The following is an 18932-nucleotide window of genomic DNA, read 5'->3' on the forward strand; positions in this document are numbered from 1 at the left end:
CCATGTGGGTCTCCAATCCAGCACATGTCTGACTTGGGCTTTTGCAGAGAACACCCACTTGGTTCTTATGCCAAATAATAATAATAATAGATGGAAAGGTTTTACTTACAGCTGGTGTTTCCATAGCGCCACATTTCAGCATGAAGAAAACTGGGTCCCTGGCTCCTGGATTCATGTCCCATATGCATAAAGTCATTTTTGCAATAAAAAGACTTAGCATTACACAAAATAGAGATAGGCAGGACAAGGGCCAGTTGCAACAGGCATAAAACAGCCTGTTTGCCCCTCTAACCAGGGTTCCCCTCTAATTTTTCCCATCTGAGTGCAGAATAAATTTTGTTACATTCACCAAGGCATGTGCGGACATGCACCACCAATAGAAACATGCTGCTGGCTGTGGGTGCCCTGCTAAACAGCTGGGCAGCACCTGAATCTCTCCAGGGTTGCCACCCAAGCGCTCAGTTTACAGAACACACTGCTTCTAACCCATACTATTATTACTAGTAGTAGCACATATATCTATTATGATAGTGTCCAGACTGGGGGGGTCTGGCTGGACAGGGTGTCATACAGACATAGATAAAAGACAGTACCCGCTCTGAAGGACTTACAGGCTAAGTCTAAATTACAGTGATTTTGTTCGCCAATGTTACTGTTGGAAGATATCTTCCACCAAAACTTCTGTTGACAGATCGAGGCCAAACTGCCAAGCAGATCGCAAGAGTGATCCACTCTGTCGACAGCAGCCGGAATGCCCAGCTGCTCTCTCGACAAAACGGCCGACCAGAAGCATAGCAGACAACGCAGCCTGGTGTTCTGGAAACCCTGTCTGCTGACAGAGGGCCTCCCAGAATGTCCAGACCAGCTTTCTGTCGACAGAAGTGTTCTGCATCGCGGGAAGGGGGATAAGACTGTCGACAAAAGAGCTGTGTTCTGTCAATTTACTGTTGACAGAACACCTTGGGAATGTGGACACTCTAGTGTAGACAGACAGTCTGAAGATACAGACAAAGGGTAGCGATGGGGATATGAAACATACACTTAAAGGCTACATCTACATGAGAGGGTTTTTCTGATAAAACCGGACTTTTTGTCAAAAAAAAACCCATAGAGTGTCTACGTGCAAAATATGCTTTGTCAACAGACTGTCAACAAAACCTGGCATATCTGCCGGCACCATTCTGCTTCTCCATGTTCAGGAATAACACCTTTGACAAGAGTTTCCTGTCCGCAAAAAAAGCCATGTAGATGCTCCAGGGGGGTGGGAGGGGTATGTCAACAGAGAGGGCTTCTGATTCACCAGGCAGCCCTGTTTGCTGAGCTTCCGGTCAGCTGTTCTGTCAAGAGCGCAGCCAGGCAGTCTGACTGCTCTCTGGCGACAGAGCAGATTGCGCTTTCGATCCACTAGCGACAGAAGTTTTGCCAAAAGATCTCTTCCAAGAGTAACTTCTGTCAACAGATCACTTTAGTGTAGACGTAGCCATAGTGTTGGGACAGTTGTTGGTTCCAAAGATTTTTCTTCAAATTGAAAACACCATACGTGCAGCTCTTCTTTGGCGCATTGCTTAGCAGTGAGTTGTGAGAGTGCCAGTTTTCAAAAGGGCACTCTGTATGATGCTGTTAATATGTATAAACACACACACACACTGCAGTAGCATTTACTATTCTATACTATTTAGTTTGCAGAAGAGAAGAGTGAGGAGTGATATGATAACAGCCTTCAACTTCCCGAAGGGGAGCTCTAAAGAGGATGGAGCGAGGCTGTTCCCAGTATTGACAGATGGCAGAACAAGGTGCAATGGTCTGAAGTTACAGAGGGAGAGGTGTAGGCTGGATATTAGCAAAAACTGTTTCACCAGGAGGGTGGTGAAGCACTGTAATGTGTTACCTAAAGAGATGGTGGAATCTCCATCCCTAGAGGTTTTTAAGTTCTGGCTTTACAAAGTCCTGGCTGGGATGATTTAGTTGGGGTTGATCCTGCTTTGGGTAGGGGGCTGGACTAGATGACCTCCTGAGGTCCTTCCCAGCCCTAGGATTCTATGATTCTATGATACTAGGTCAGCTTTTCCCTTCTTTCTTCCCCAGGGCTCCATCATCACTTGGTGGCATTGGCTGTGTCTGATAGTCAGCATCTGGCAGCATTAATGCTGATTTTAGCTGTGAGCTTAAAGGGACTCGTGATGCAGAACCCAGGAAGCTGGTTTAAAAAGCTGGTTGCATGTTGAGTGGGTTAATTTTTAACAGGCTCAATGGTGAGCAAGAGAAGCTGCAATAAATACTTTCCTAGAATATCACTGAGAACTTTCCAACGTCTTCGAATGTGTAAGCCCTTTCCCCCTGCAAATATATTTGCACTCTCTGGATCAATCGCAGATAGCCTGCTACAAGTCTACATTCAGGTTGGCTTTTGTTAAGTGATTGGGCAGACTAACATGGGAGTGCTTAGAGGTTTTGATTGGCTTAGCTAAAAGGGTGCTCAGGAAAGAGGACTGAATAAGCATAGCCAGTGCACAAACCCATGTGTGCCAGTTTATAATTCACCTGCCCAGACATGTAGTCTGGCACTGGGTTCTTGTGAGCATTTGGAAGAACAAAATTCAGTTATTCAACCTTTTATAAAACAAACCAGCAGTCCTGTAGCACTTTAAAGATTAACAAAACAATTTATTAGGTGATGAGCTTTCATGGAGCATTCGCAAGCGATCCAAGAGTTTTCCCTTGCTAGAATGGGTTAGCTTAGGAAAACAGAGGAATGATGATAATGTAACAACTGATGTGCTTTACCTGGTTTACTGTAACCTCTACAGCAACACAGTTCCTTGGTTTGGTCACAGAATTCAAAAGTCTGTTTTCATTTCCCTGTGCACACTTTCTATATTGGAACAGTTGGTTCAGGATGACTACATCCAACAAGGTTGCGCTCCAAGAATTAGTACCTGTTCTGTCGTTCTTCTAAGGTGTGACCTCTTTGTGAAATCATGAAATCAGATCATTAAGATCACATCGATTACAACATATTGTACTGAAGCTATGTGCAATAGCATGAATCTCACGACCTCCTGGTCAGCTGTTTCGTTGCCTTAAATAGAATTATATCTTTTTCAAAAAATGGCATTAAAGCTGAGCTTATCAGGTATGCTGTATCCATTTGAGCCTTTCCTACCTGAGCACCACTCGACTCAAGTACGTTTAGTTAAGAAGGAAAAAAAAAAATCCATATACTCTTTATATACCCTTCAGTAACGTCTGGTCCTTCACGCTGAGACTATTCTGTTTCCATGCCACGTAAATGACTGAAGTCTCACACAAATATCTCTGTGCAGTGTCCTATGCGGATATAACCTCCTTGGTTCTGCAGTCATCTGCAAGTCCTTAGCAACCCTCTTCCACCTTGCTGCCTGTAGAGAATGTTGTTGATGTGTATATAAATTTTCAGTAAGTTGCCCATTGTTCTTCCTCACGCCCTGATCCAGTGCTTAGAACGTTAGCTCCTCTGGGCAGAAACTGTCCTCGAGTGGTGAGAAAGTACTAGCACGTAGTGAGCACTTGCAAATAAATGAATAATATTAAATGCTGAAAGTTGACAAAGCCTATATCCCTTAAATTATAAGTGAGGTGCACAACAGCTGTAAGTTCTATGCCAGGATCCTAAGACTTCAACTAATTCCTCAGCTCAGTGTTACCAGAGGCTAAAACAAAATAGAAAAGTTAACATCATGTTAGAAGATCATTCAAGTCCTGCAGGTAATATACTGCACAATGCAATTTGCATGATCCTTTCCTGATGAGAAGGAACCCCAGCCGTTCAAGGGAGGCACAAACCTCACACGAGACACAGTTGAGTATAATTCATTTATACTGGATAAATCACATCTTTTCTTGGTCCTGCGCACCTCGAGGCCATGTCTTTCAGTTAGGACTTATCAACCTGGAGGCTCAGAATGAGTGGACACAGAAGAGGGTTGAGATTAATAGCTCCCAGGTGCAATATATTTGTCATTCACATGTTTATTATGGGAGAAAACAAACCAACCCATACATTCAATTTGCAGACACCGATTGTTTTTTATTATATTGCAAATCAAGACATTTGTAATAAATCACTTAAATGAATGGGAAAACTGTTCATGAGAGACCAGCATTCTGTGGCTTTAACAAAGCAGCGTCGTGTACATGAAGGGGAAATGAATGCCTTGGCATCTGTCGAGATCTCATTGTTGAGACACACTCATTGATTTCCTCTTGAGCGCAGGGATTGGTGTCATCCTGTGTGTGTGAACTGCACCTAGTACATTATGGTGCTGCTGGAATACCAGTGTCAAGTCTGTTCCCCACTGCGACACTCCTAGTGAAGAAGGTGAGGGACCTTAAAAATACCTTGCCTCTATAGTCTTCTGCCTACAAGCTTTCCAAGGTCACAGATGACTCTGGGAGGTAGCTGCCATCATCCAACAGAGAAAACCCCTCTTTTGAACCCAGGAAGATACACATGGAATGTTTCCTCGTGGGGTAACCCCAAGCTCTTAACCCTCCCTTAGGAGACAGCCTGGAAACAAAGAGGAAACCTACTGTCTCTGATAGCTGACCTTTCAATCTTAGGCATGCAGGCATACACACAGACCCTTCTCTAGGGCACAGGAATCAAATCATTGCCTTAAAAAGTGATTTATTACTGAAACAAAAAGATATACTTGATAAAGCATAACTGGTTGCTAGGTGTTACAGAGCAACTAAAACAAAGTAGAGTAAACCACAAAGAATTACTTCCCTGGGGCTCAGTTTAAAAGTTATACTGCACAGGGTGGTACATCAGCCAGCCTGAGAAGTCCCACACCAAATCCAAAATTTAAAAAAAAACTGCTCATCTGACTAAACATTGCCTTTCAACTTCCTTTTCTGTTATTCCAAGCTTGTTCCCGAGGCCTGGATATTGCTGAAAATTCCAAGCCTAGTTTCAGATTTAATCCATTTCCATGTCTCTCCTCTGGCCACACAAGATTCTCTTAGCAGGTAACTGATTCAATTCAAACATCCCCCTCTCTCTTCCCATTGGCTCACTTGGCTGCTTATCAACACAGAACCCACTATCTCTGGGTTTAACCCTTTACAGGCATTAATTTATGACAACCAGTAACAACATTTGCCAAGGAAGCTTTTCCCAAGGCTGCTGTAGCACAAATGTGTATGTCAGCCTCTGACCTTCACCTTGTTGCACGTGCCTTCTTGGTGGTCTGTTGTGCCCGAGGATGATGTCTTGAGCTTGCACAGGCTCATCAGTTGTGGATTCGCATGTGGTTAAGGAGTCTAAGTCTTGAACAGCACGGGCGTTCACAGTAGGGGCAAAGGAACTGTCCTGGCTCTGTCGGTGCAACAGCTGCTGTTGCTTTTCTCCTCTCATGAGCATCTATCGGGTGTAAGCGTCGCTGCTTTCTGAAGTTGTTATATGCGTGTTGCATGACAGCACACTGGCCTGTTCTAGCTGCTTTGGCTTTAATCCAGCATGAGCCGTGTTGGCGTTCACACAGTCCTTATACCTCTTGCAAGGCCTGCCTTGATTCCTTGTGCCCTGGGAGAGTTCACCATAGAGGAGTTGCATATGAGTGGGCTGCTTACAGATACCCTCCCAGCCCCTGCAACCTGAAATACACACTCACCATCAACCACACACCCCATGGCAGAAACACTAACCCAGGGTCAGTCCCTGCAACAAACCCCTTTGCCAGTTCTGTCCGCACATCTACCCGAGTGACACCATTAGACGTCCTAACCACATCAGCTGTCTCGTCAAAGGCTCATTCACATGCTCATCTCTTAATGTAAGATATGCCATCATGTGTCCCTCTGCAACGTACATTGCACAAACCTGACTGTCTCTATAAGACACAGTGCAGAAAAAGTGGGACAAATCCTTGTATGCAGCATTCTGGTATTTCACCTCTCTGTGTTAAGGCTTATGCTGTTTACATAAAATATGGGGTGGAGGGGAGCAAAGAAGCTAACAGAGCCATCAAGCTTTGTTAGGTGTTTGAAATAAGTTAGCCCTTCCAGATCCAAATGGAGAATTAAGGTACATCCAAAAGCCTTCAGATAATTCTAGGATTCCAGCATATCTGTACGCACAGGGAGCAGAGACAATCAGATTCGTATCTGCTATATGGCACTGTGAGACTCCAGTCTATCCTTCATCCTTTCTATTAATTTTACTTAAGCAATGATTTACTGCTTTGGGAAATTAATGCCAGTCCCATTTTGAAAACTGGGACAATAACAAAGTAATCGAAGCATCCAGTACAAAGCAGAACAAGTGGAGATTTCATTTCAAAGTGGGGTGGCAGGGCAGCCCCTGCGCGTGGAGGGGTTGTGTGAAATTTCACGAGGTAGGGGTACAGCATGATCTGCTGCTGAGTCTCAAGCTCATCCATCTCATTGAAAATGTTGAAATCTGTTACTGGTTTTATGTCTGTGTATTCACAGTTACATACTGACTAATACAGTGTTTACATTCTTACAGACTTATTTTCTTACACGGACTGAAAGGGCTTTTTTTTTATGTAAACATAACCAAAATTTGCATCAGTTTGGATCACATTAGACTGGTTGGGGAAGGGGGGCTGCTAACTGTAGGGATAAAAGGTGAGGCCGGATGTAAACAGTTTGCTCTCCCCTGTTTTAGGCCAACCACTTAACTTTTCATGCAGCGCTGCTGCCAGGGTTTTTATTGGTTCTTAGCACCATCTAGTGATTAAAAGAGATCCTGCATCCACAACAATGTGAATTTCAAATTTGAAGAATTCCCTGACGCCTGGGTTGCAACTCCCGAAAGCAGTAACAGTGAGGTAGCCATGTTAGTCTAAATCTTAACAAAACAAAACAGCGGCCCTGTAGCACTTTAAAGACTAACAAAATAATTTATTAGGTGAGGAGCTTTTGTGGGGCAGACCCACTTCTTCAGATCTGGAGACAGTGTTGTACTGGAGATTTCCAGATAGGAAGAAATGGGTCTGCCCTGCAAAACCTCATCACCTAATAAATTATTTTGTTCGTCTTTTCCCAAGAGAAGGAAGAAGGAGCACGTTTCTGCCAACCTTACAATGCTGCTCTCCATCACTGCTTCCGTAGAATTAGCAGGTCTCCCCCGTTGCATCCCTTCCTGGCCAGGCGTATACATGCATTGGTCTGGTGTTCTATATGCTGCACAATCGTTCTGACTGATTTGCTTGATGCTGGCCTTCACGTGATAAAACAGAACCTCTGTTTCCCATTGGTTATAAATGGCACAATGTTAAACGTCACATGGAGATAGGACCCTGAGACACTTAGTCCTCATGGTGTCATAGCAGGAAAGAGGATGTGGCTGTTACCACTGTGTTAAATATGAGGTCTGAAGTTTGAGCTTTCTCATCACATATGGTTGTGATTTGATCCAAAAGAACACTGAGTGCAGAGAGCATCTGAAGCTGCAAAAATCAGATCCCAGTTTCAGACTCTAGTGGCATACTTTGGATTTGTGGCTTTTGTTTGGTCCACTGAAGTGATGGGAGGTATTTGTGACAGCTGAATTCATGTCTTAGGCCAGGTCTACACTAGGGCAGAAAGTTGACCTAAGAGTTGCACCTCCTGCTACGACAATAGGCTTGTTGGAGTTGATATACCTTGCGTCAACCTTCTGCACCGTCTCCACAAAGGGAGATCACTGGGAGAATCTCTCTCATCAACTTCCCTTACACTTCATGACTGCAAGGAGTACCGGGGTCAATAGGGACACCCTGCTCAAGATCATCAGCTACCACCCTGGGCTCACACGCCAATGTCCTTCTCTTTGAATCTTTCGCTATCACCCATATCTCACATCCATACAACATGCTGCTGAATACACTCGTTTTCAAGACACTCAGCTTCGTTCCCAAGCTAATCGCTTTGCTTTTCCAGACCTTATCCATCGCCTTCAAACTTGCTCTTGCTTTTGCTACTCTAGTTGCTATTTCCTTCTTACAGTCTCGATCACACATCATGTTGCTCACCATATCTGTGAACTTCTCTGTTCTCTACTTCAATTCTGGCATCCCTGTTAGACAGACTGAATTGAAACCCAGAAAATCGATCTCCGCAGCGTCAATGCTGTGGTAAACGTAGATGTACCCTCAGATTTCAAACACCTCCTGAGTTTGATTTCTATTTTAAGGAGGATTTTTGCCTCGGAACTGTTTTTGATACTTCTACTTGATATAAAAATACTCCCAAGCTGTAGGCACTTACATAGTGTTTATTATTAAACTATCTCAGCACAAATGTTATTTGCTAAAAAGAGAATAAAGATGTTATCCTTCATGTGTATTGTAATATGGGACCCATAATTCTAGTTTTTAAGGGCAGAGTTCATATTTGATTGTTTAAAAGAAATGATCTAGTATAGTAAGCAGGGTAGAAGGAACAGTAGACTAATGGTGGAAGATGTAAATGCACCATCAGAACAAACAAATAAGTAAATGATCTAACTGTCCCAAAAAATCTAACAGTCTGACAAATGACCTTGCATTTATGATAACTGACCATGGTGACTGCTTATTACTCTCTTGCCTCCAGTGGGGAAAAATACAATGTTGAGCTCATTAGCATTGTCTTTTAAGGAAAGCAGGGCATCTAAACTGTTCTTAATTTTTGAAAACTGCTACAGAAACTGCATAAAAATGTACCATAGCATCTCCAGAATATAGACAGTGCACTTTGTGTTCAATAATGCTAGTCCCTTTGGGAACTCAGATCTATCTTGCCACTTAGGTAAGCTTGCCTTCTTGATTAAAGGTTTGGAATGGGAGCCATACAAAGAAAGATTAAAATGAGTGGGACTTTTCGAATTAGAAAAAAGGTGACTCGGGAGATATTACAGAGGTCTATAAAATCATGACTGGTGTGGCAAAAGTGAATAAGAAAAATTATTTATTTGTTCCCATAAGAAACAAGTGAAATCAATGGGTAGCAGGTTTAAAACTAACCAAAGGAACACAGGAGTTCTGGATTCAAATCTTGACACTGCTGGACAGCTGGTGTGACCTAGTACAATCAATTAATCTGCGAGAGTGTTTATTTTCTATAGCGGTTACTGTACACAAACCGAACAGCTAATAAACACAACTCCCCTTTCACCCTACAGGACTCCTGCCATATAGAATTTGTATTGTAGCAATGAGGTTGTTTAGAAGAAAAATATAACTGTTGGAAATCATTAGATGGTGTGGAAATTTCATGAGAACTTGATTGGATCTTTATATGGATATCAGCCTAGCCAGGGTTAACATAATGAATAACAAGAAAAATTTGGGAAGGTATATTAAACCTCACGTACCAGACTTCAAGACAACCTCAAACTATTAAAGACCAGGATCAGACAATGTGGGGGTGGACAGAGGACTACTGCTATTGCAGAGTTCTTGCACTTTCTTCCAAAGCACCTGGTGCTGGCCACTGTCGGAGAGACTAGTTGGGCTGCAGTTCTGCTCCAGTCTGGCAGTTTCTATGTTCTAGAAGCAGGCCTGCTCACGACGGTGCCGTGGTGAGGAGGAGGCATGTGAATATAAGAAAGCAATCTGGCAATTCAAGAAAATGACAGACACACAGGTACAGAACAAGGGGAAATACACCTGATTTTAATCTGATTTCAGATAACAGGGTTGCAGTGTATTACAGGCTTTACAGACACTCTGGGAAATGCCAACAAGAAATCCGAGGGGAAATAGGAAAAAAAAGTCCACCCCCCCCCAAGTCCAAATGGGTCAGATGAAGAACATCCCAGAGTAAGGCAGACGAGAGAGAGAGAGACTCCTAATTAGAGATTTTCACTTTGCTGTCTGTAAATTTCCTCCAGTATAGAACGATGAATAACAGGTGCACAGTGCAGAGAGAAATGTGGCTCTCTCCTGAGCCCTCCCAGGGAAGACGCTCACAAGGAAGATGCAAAATCCTCCTTAAAGTTTAAATGAAACTCACAAGGAAGATTCGGGAACAACTTTTCTGCCACAGAAGCACAACTGTATGTGGGGAAACGTTGCTCCTTAGAATCTTGGTTAAAAGAGAGAGAATGGTAACACTTTGTATTAAGGGTCTTTTTAGAAACAGGTTGTTAATTCATAAATAACTCTGTAACTAGTTATCTGAAAGTTCTGTTTGTAGCCTTTGGTTTCAGTGGAACCATAATCCCTCAGATTTGTGTTTCTACTTGATATTCCATCATTTAAGAGAAGCCAAGGTTGTGTCAGATGTTATGCACTCTATCAAGCACTCCTTTCTGAAATCCAAATCAAAGAAATGCAAAAATTATTCTATTTTCCACTAGAATGCCGCTTTCTAATCATTTCTTTTTAATGGAGAGATTGATTTGCATTCTAGGCTGACTGAGAAAAGGTGTTTTTAGTGGAAACCTGAGACGGCCTGGAGGTGAAACAATTTATTAAAAATAACAAACTTGTTCCTGGGGTTAAGCTTAATGAAGAACTGTTGAAAGAAAAGTTTAAGAAACAGTAACAAGAATTGTGAAATTGTCTTATCCGGGGAAAAAGAAGATACGTGAAATATTTTCAACCGTAGCAGAGAAATAACAATCCCCTCAGGATTACTGTACATGAATGAAAAATATGGTGAACACTGAAAAAGAGAAACTATTAGAGTTCCTATAGTGTAGCATAAGAAACAAATCAATAATTTGTATTTAGAGTACCCACTGCAAAGCCAGGACTACACCTTAAAGTCTATTGTAGCTATTCAATCCCAGCCCATCAACCTCCCTTACTCCTTGTGAGATTGTCGACCTGATAGTTTGATTTTGCATGTGCCCACTGGGCACACGAAACTGAACCCCAGAAGAGTGGCCCTGATTGGGTCAATCTTCCTGGGAGCGTAGCTGCAGCCTGGCGTTCGTGATCCTTTGCAGACAAATCATTAGGAACAAAAAGTTGGCGTTCTGGTGGCAGGTGCATGCTCTCTATGCCATTACCTCAATCACTAGGGGAGACACTGAACAGAGCCAGCCCCAAACCTGATACCTGTGGAGCCCCACTTGTTACGCCCTTCCAGCCTGACTGTGAACCATTAATAACTGCTCTCTGCAAACAGTTATCCAACCAGTTACACACCCGCACATGCACACGTGTGTTATATACTTACACACGCACGTGCTACATTTCTATTTCACATGTGGAATTTATAGTTGCAGCTGCCATTTGTAAAGCTAAAGAGTGACCTAATTAAATAGAGGAGTCAAATTACAGAAATTTCAAATTACCGGGGGGGTGCGCTGAGACCAGGGTTGCTTCCGCCCAGCTGGAACATCTGCACCCAGCGTGCCCAGGCCCACTAAGGACAGGGCCTTCTCTGCCCCGCTATGGCACCCCACTCTGCAGCACACACATGCCGCTGTAGAATGGGGCATTCCCAGGCTGGACCGCTGCAGATGTGGGTTGCTGTGGCCACACTGGAGTGCCCTCCAGCCGCAGTGGTGATGCAGGTGGGGATGCTCAAGCTGGGCCAGAGCAGTTCCAGTCCCTAGAGAGCCGTGAGCAGGAGCAGCCCTGCCATGCAGATTAACCAATGAAATGGGATTTTCCATCCCCAGGCTTGGTGGGAGGTAGGGTGCTGGATCAGGCTGGAGGTGGAGTGTCTGGGAGGGTGCAGGAGTGAGCTGGTGGTGGGATGCCTGGCCTGGGGGAAGGGTACAGGAGAAAGGCAGAGGGCAGGAGCTGACGGGGTGGGAGGGATGGTGATGCAGGGGCTGGCCATGAGGTCATTGTGGGGGGGCGCCTACCTGGCTCCGCATTCCCTGCCACTCTCACGTACCCCACTACACTGCTCCTATTGGTTAAAATCTCTCCAATAGGAGCAGTGGGGAAGCCCTCCCAGGAGCAGTTTCCAGCACCACGTTCCCCCAGCCAGGGGAAGGGTGAGCAGCAGTGCCATGCTGCTTCTCACCCCCTCTGCCCCCCATGCTGGACTCAGTTCCCGAGGCTCGGGGCCCCCCACCCCTGAGAAGATACTGTTTTAGAATGAAAACGTGTCGAAGAAGCTTTTTAAAAGCTTTTAAAAGTTGGCAGGGCCAGTCCGCTTGTTGATTAGTTATTTTCAGAAAAACAAAAAAAAAAGTCACTGCATGATGATTGGATGCTTTGTGCGTGCGGCTGTGCTTTAGCCAATCAGAACGCTGGCTTGTGCACGTGTCAATGAGGTGATGAAAGCAGTGAGTAACGAAGCACTTCTGGAAATGGCAGTGGAGTAAAAAGTATATTTTCTTTAAAAACAACTTGAGTAAAAGTTAAAGTATCACCAAAATAAACTTCAGTAAAGTACAAATACTGAAAAAAACATACTTGAGAAGTGAAACTAAGTATGTCTGCTTAGTTACTTTCCATCTCCAGCTGTGTGTCATAGACCCTTTACGGATGTAAAAGATAGAGATCTGTGGTGTGTGGGGGTGAATTTTTGTGCAGGAGCTGTAAAGCTTCAGGTGTGTCTGGTGTAAGTAGGTAGCCATCAATTTGTTGCAGTTCTTTTGCCACATATTACATTGCATTCCATTTTGCAAACCTCACTGTACACAGCATATAATTTCAGCATCGTAGCTACTGACCTACCCAATACTCCTCCCTGTATTAGTAATGACAATTAGACAGTTAAATCACAGCTCATCAAGTTGCAGAAGTAAACTCACTATGGTTTATTTCATCAGGTAACTTTGTTGATCACATCAACCCTGAAAGCAAAATTCTAGGGATTTGGGCATAGCAATGAAATTTGTTAAAGTCAAGTTTTTAAAAAGATCTTCTTAATAAAAAGTGTTACCAAGACAGTAATAACAATGGGAAAATACTGAGGTTTTTTTTTTTTTTTTAATTATAGAAGAAGGCTTAATTTTTTTAACCTTAGAAGCTGCAGTTCTGGGTTTACTAGAGAACTTCATGATCTCACGTATGCATTGGGCTTCCTCCTTTCTTAAACTTTAATTGTGAAATCTTTTCTTCCAAGTGTTTCTTGTGTGTTTAAGTGAGTTGAAGGGGGGGAAATGCAGTAGACAAGGAAAATTAGGGTGAAATTCTAATATAAAACACAAGCAGAAAAGTTGTTTTTTAAATGTAGACCTCTCAGCAACCATAAATTATCCACCCCTCATGCCAAAAGAAAAGAGGGGGTGGGCAAGGCATGGCTGGGGGGAATGCAAACCCAATTTCTCATTCCTTTGCTGCTCACCTTTAAACAAATTGACTGCCTTGATAGAATGCAATTCAGGAGTCTGCCACTAGATGGCACCAGGTTTTCTGGCACCTTTAAGGAAAAGATTGTTAAGGACAAAGTAGTAGAAGAACCCCAAAAGTATCACAGCATATAAAGTATCACAGCATCTCCTTCTAGTAAAGTCTGAACACAGAACCGCCCCCTCTGAGGCTTCATTTGTCTATTATAACCCTCCCTTCCCCCCCGCACCCCCAAGTTCTCCTGCGGGAGATGTGTATTTGAGAGAATGAAGCTGAGATCCACTCCAGCTACCGATCAGCCCTTTTTAAATGGTTTACAGAGTTCCTGTGAGGGAGGGAACTGTATACACTTGCATATAAGCTGAGACATTGGCATTTCAAACGCTAATCAATCTTTGCAATGTAGCCTTAAGTTGGGGTGAATTTAGCAGGTGAATTATGTAAAACGACTGTGGAAAATAGGAAATTCTAACTGAATTGCAGTTTTCATTGATCACTCTTGCCATTAATGAAATCATGACAGCAAGATGTAGGTGTGTTTTAGGTCGGATCAATTTATCAATGGCCGGTTCTGATACTTATTTACACAAAGGAGTACAAAAGAGCCTTGATATAAATGAGAATGAAATCAGTCTTGTTTATATCAGCTGTAGGATCTTTCTCAAAGACTAGGTCAGCTTACATGTTTTTCTGTTATCCTTTAAGGAGGATAATGTCTAGTTTTGTTTCATTATTATGATTTTTTTTAATCTCTACCAAACTGACAGCATCAGCTTGAACAAGAGGTAAAACTCCAGTACTTGCCAGCAAATCTGGTACAGTCAGACTGGGATCAGGCAGAGAGAGTGGAACTAACCATAGACTTTCAGGACTACTTTGCTTTAAACCTAGTACCAAAAATGTCAGTTGGCAGGAAAAATCCCTACAAAAGGAAGAATAAAAAATTATACAGCTAATGACCAAAGTTCAGGGTCTTGACAGTGGAAAGGGCAAAGTTACTGTGCACACATGTGAGACTGGCAATAAAGACAATCCTCAGACTTCACTGTTGAGATATTTTTAAAAAGGTTCTGAGTTTGTAGAAACACAGCGCAGGAAGGAAGTGGGAGAGTGGACCAGGGAGAGGAGAGTTGGGGGAGGGAGTGGGATTTTTTTGAACCATCTGAAAATTCTGTCCTGAAATAAAAAAATAAAAACAAATCCATTTCAGTGATGCCTCTGGCTGACAGTCTGCTCTGTCCTGGAACGGAAGCAGCTCCAGATCCAACGGGCAAAAGAAGGGAGGATTTGGCTTCCCTAACACCATGCTACTCTCCTGGCATGAGGCTGAAGGGCCTGTTGATTTAAGGCTGACTGGGTCTTTGTACCCCTGATTGCAGTGATGAGATCTCTGGTTACCCAGGCAGCAGGGGATGCCACACCACACCTCAGGGTAGGCAGCTGGCATCAATAAGAATTGCAAATCTGCCACTTGTCAAGACAGAGAGACCTTCTTCAGAGGAAGTCCTTGGAGGCTTGATCATGAAAGCCTAGGGGAGCTGTATGCACACCTGGGACAGGATAATCATCTCCTGAGAGTTACTTTCCTTTCCCCTGGCTAAGGGCTGACAATTTGCAGGTGCCCTGGTGGGACAGAAGCCTGGAATGGAGAGATCTCTGATGGGATAGCGCTGGAGAGATCTCTGATGGGATAGCGCTGGAGAGAGAGACACCATGAGGAATGTGTGTTGGGCCAGAGATGCCTTGGGAGATAGAGGTGTGATGGGACAGACTCCTGGTAGGACCGACGTGCAGGTAGAAAGAGAACAGCATGGGAGGGAGGAGTGACAGAGTGGGACAGGTGTTTGGACAGGAAGGGCTGGAGTGATGGACAAAGATGGTGACAGCATAGACTCATCATGGGGCAGAGGCATGAAGAATTAGCTGTGTGGCAAGAGACGTGTGGAGAGCAGACATACAGCTGGGCACAGATAGACAAACCAACAGACCGGAGAAGGTTCCAGCTTTGGAAAAGGGACAAGCTGGGGAAGAAGCATCTGTTCCTGAGCAGGGTAGCTGGAAGATGGAGCTGGCTGAGAAGAGAATAGCAGCCACAAAGCAGGGAGCAAATTACCATGGAGAATGAACAAACAGCAGAGAAGAAATGAACTGCCTGGGATGACTGGTCCAGGACACAAGGATAAATATTGTGCTGGTAACTTCAGAGCATAGTCACAGAGACAACATCTCGTTATTGCAGGGGTCATGTATGGGGGACTGAAACCAACCAGCAGGTCTGAGTTCTAATATTCTTGTCCCAATAGCACGCGCCAGTCCTTCCTGGCCACAAATCAGTGGCTCAGGAATCTCCAGGCTGGGCCTGAGCCATCCAAATCTAGATCCAAACATCCCCCCAAACATGGGTGTGTTTGGGTCCAGGATTTCAGTTCAGACCCTTTCTGGTCCTTGATATTGGCTCTTTGAAAGGCCAGCTGCCCCCTCCCCCCCCGTCAGTCATCCTCAGGTAACGAGCAAGCAGCCGCTTGACAGCAGCCTGGCTTTGTTCAGGGAGAGCAAGAGACCTGCACCCCCGACTGCGTGGCAACCAGAGATATGTTACCCAGCCCTGCTCCCTCCAAGGCGCCCCTCTCTCTCCTTTGCTGGACCCCACCTCATCTAGTCCACAAGCCCATGCGGAGGTGGGAGAGGAGGAAGGTGGCTAGCAGTGCCTTTTGCACTTCGGAGCATGACACCACATCCTTGAATCTACAGGCTAGGCTCTTCCCGCCTGGGGGACAGGCAGGGAGAAGGGCGAGTCACACCGATGTCACATCTAGGAGAGCTGGGCACCTCTGCTTCCTCCCTCAAGCTTTCCTGCTTGTCCTTTGCTCGCGTCCCCCTGCGCCCACCCCCCGCGATACAAAAGGGTCTCTGGGGGCAGCTCTGGGAGCAGGGGGTGGAGAGCCGGGCCTCACATAATGCTGCATCGGTTCCTGCGCAGTGCCCCCTGGAAGCGGATGGTGGTGTGGACGTGCTTGCAGCGGGCGCAGCCCACGGTCTTGAGCAGCTCACTGAAGAGCAGCAGGATATGCCAGTTGTACTTGGCAGAGCACTCGATGTAGCCACACTTCCAGGTCTTCTTCACCAGGTTGGAGACATTCCAGCGGGGGATCACCCGGCCTCTCTGCAAATCCCGCTTGTTGCCCACAATGATGATGGGCGTCTCTGTGGTGCCAATGACCCTGCAAAGAGACAGGGAGGAGAGAGACAGAGAACAGGAGTGAGGGGAATTGGCAACAGAAAACACGGCCATTTCTTTCATTGCTGTGATGGCCACAGGCCACTAGCCTCTGACCTGTTCCCCACTGGCTCCTCCCTGCTTCCTCATTACCCCTTCCCGCTTCTTGCAATACCTCTTCCGAGTCCCTAGAGCTTTTTTATCTTCCTATTAACATTTCTCTCTCCAGGGATCCCTTCCTATCCTCCAGTCCCAGCTGTGCCTGTCCCAGTGGCAGGGGATGGCAACCCAGAGCCTCCCTTGTGAAATGCAAGGGGGACAGACTGGCAGCTGCTGTCAGGCAGGCAGCAGGGAACCTTGTTCTTTAGGGAGGGGGATGTCAGAGCCCATGACGGCAAACTGCCCTGTTCCTCGCCTGCCTTGTCACACTGTTAAAAGACCCAAAGGTGCTTTGCCCAGGACTAAACATAGCCCTGCTGTGGCTCTTAGTATTTCATTGGCAGCAATCAGCCGCTCAGAGATTTCCCTTCTGAGCTGTTTGTTGCTCTTCGCTTGTCTATCAAGTTCCTGCTGGTGAAAGGTGCCATTTTCTAGCCCGCACCTTTTGGAAGACTTCAGTGTCTCAGGCTATCAATGCTGAAGAGACCAGGACTCCTGGAGAATGCAGCGCTCAGGGAGCACCTTTTCTCCTTCCATCCCCCTCCCTGCCCCCAGGATATGCCCAGGGACAATGCACAACTGAAAGGGACTTTAGTGTGGCGAACAGGAGCGCTACTGAAGCTCAGCCAGAGCCAGGCCAGGGGTAAGGCAAGCAGGTACTCACCTCGTTTCTAGGATCTGTTGTCGAATAGTTTTTATGTACTCAAAGCTGTCGAAGCAACAGATGTCATAGACCAGGATGTAGGCATGGACACTCCGCAGTCCCCTGCAACATATGTCCGCCCACTCCTGCAACACACACGCAGGAATCAGCCACAGTTCAGGGGCAAAGAGTCTTTTGGCATTGCCCTGAGGGTGTGTCTCCGCCTTTTACTGCCAGCTCAGATGCCAGGGCACTACTGGGATCATTGCAGGCCTTCTTCTGCTGGGGTCTGTGTCCAGGCTTTGATGGAGCGGGTACTGCTTGTACCATAATACCATGTCTCCTTCTGCAAACGTGGCTGTGGCACAAAACTGCAGCACCACTGTACTCTTCTACCTCCAGCATCCCTGGGACCTGCTGTATAAGTTAACAAAAAAGGTCCAAACCTGCTTTGGGCTGGGAGGTATTGCAGATGGAAGCGGGGTATTCCCAGCCTGATTTCCCAACAGCAGCCTCACTGCATGCAGCTGGAATAAGTAGCAGATAATTATGGCAGGAATATGATCTAGTGCTAGGGAGTGGGAGTTAAATGATCTGGGGTTTATTCCTGGTTCTGCTGAGACTGTGTGACAACAGGGGGTTATTTAACAGTCACATATGTCTCTTCAGTCAGGTCACTAACCTTCCTCACCCTCACCCTCTCTTTAACCTCAGTCTCCTCTGGTTGCACCCATGCAAATAGAAGCACGACCTAGTCCAAACAGGAACTGACCCAGGGAAGTCTTATGGCCTGTGTGACACATTGGTCAGACTAAACAACATGAACAAAACTGCTCTCACCAGCATCTCCACCTATCGGACCCCGGAAACCCTTAGGGTCATAACACAGGGGCAAGTCCTCTTTCACCTCTAGAGCAGGGGGTTCAAAGCCGAGCCAGTGATCCAAGTTGCTTATATCTGTGCACTGTTTGATGGGTTACATGATTTGAGACGGGTGTTGAGAGATAGGGTCAGAACCCAAGTTCCTAACATTATATTCACATTGACAGGGAAATGTGGGGAAATCCTGTGTGTGTAAGACCTCAGACTCCAGATGTGTTAAACGCTTTCTAGCAGCACTAAATTCACCTGGATTGCTAGATACTTGATAACAAGAAGTCCTGTGGCACCTTGTAGACTAATGGCTATTTTGAAGCATAAGCTTTTGTGGGCAAAGACCCACTTCGTTAGATGCGCCTAACGAAGCGGGTCTTTGCCCACAAAAGCTTATACTCCAAAATAGCTGTTAGTCTACAAGGTGCCACAGGACTACTTGTTTTTTGAAAATACAGACTAACTCGGCTACCTCGCTAATACAAGATACTTGATAATACTCTGGATCTGTCCATGGTCCTGAATGGGCTTGTTTGCTAGATTTATAAGGCTAGCTTCAGCCTAATGAGCTCATTCAAAGTTTTGGTCAGTGAACATATTATGTTTTCACCTGTGCCAACCTAAACAGTACACATTTTGTTCAGCTCAAGAAAAGAAATGTCTCTATCTCACTCTATTCCAGACTGGCCATTCATCCACATCACAAGACGACTGGCCCACGCCTGCTCTTTGCTTGGGAAAGGCAGACCAGCATACTAGATTTTCCTAATCAGAAGGCGTGTGGCACAGTGGCAGCCCAGAGATG

The 18932-nt window shown here is 45.2% G+C and overlaps 1 protein-coding gene across 2 annotated transcripts in view; it reads right to left on the reverse strand.

Annotated features, from left to right (window-relative positions):
• Positions 1 to 9616: 9616 nt before the first annotated feature.
• The window catches only part of RASL10B (RAS like family 10 member B), a 37083-nt gene continuing 27767 nt past the window's right edge, over positions 9617 to 18932 (reverse strand). For both annotated transcript variants that reach the window (XM_075013550.1, XM_075013549.1), the window contains exons 3-4: positions 17276 to 17400; positions 9617 to 16456 (exon numbers count right to left, since the gene is read on the reverse strand). In XM_075013550.1, coding sequence (XP_074869651.1) covers positions 16186 to 16456; positions 17276 to 17400 — 396 coding nt within the window. In that variant the 3' untranslated portion in view covers positions 9617 to 16185. The remainder of the gene's footprint in view (positions 16457 to 17275; positions 17401 to 18932) is intronic.

This window comes from Carettochelys insculpta, chromosome 19, assembly GCF_033958435.1.
Source record: "Carettochelys insculpta isolate YL-2023 chromosome 19, ASM3395843v1, whole genome shotgun sequence".
Lineage (NCBI taxonomy): Eukaryota > Metazoa > Chordata > Testudines > Carettochelyidae > Carettochelys > Carettochelys insculpta.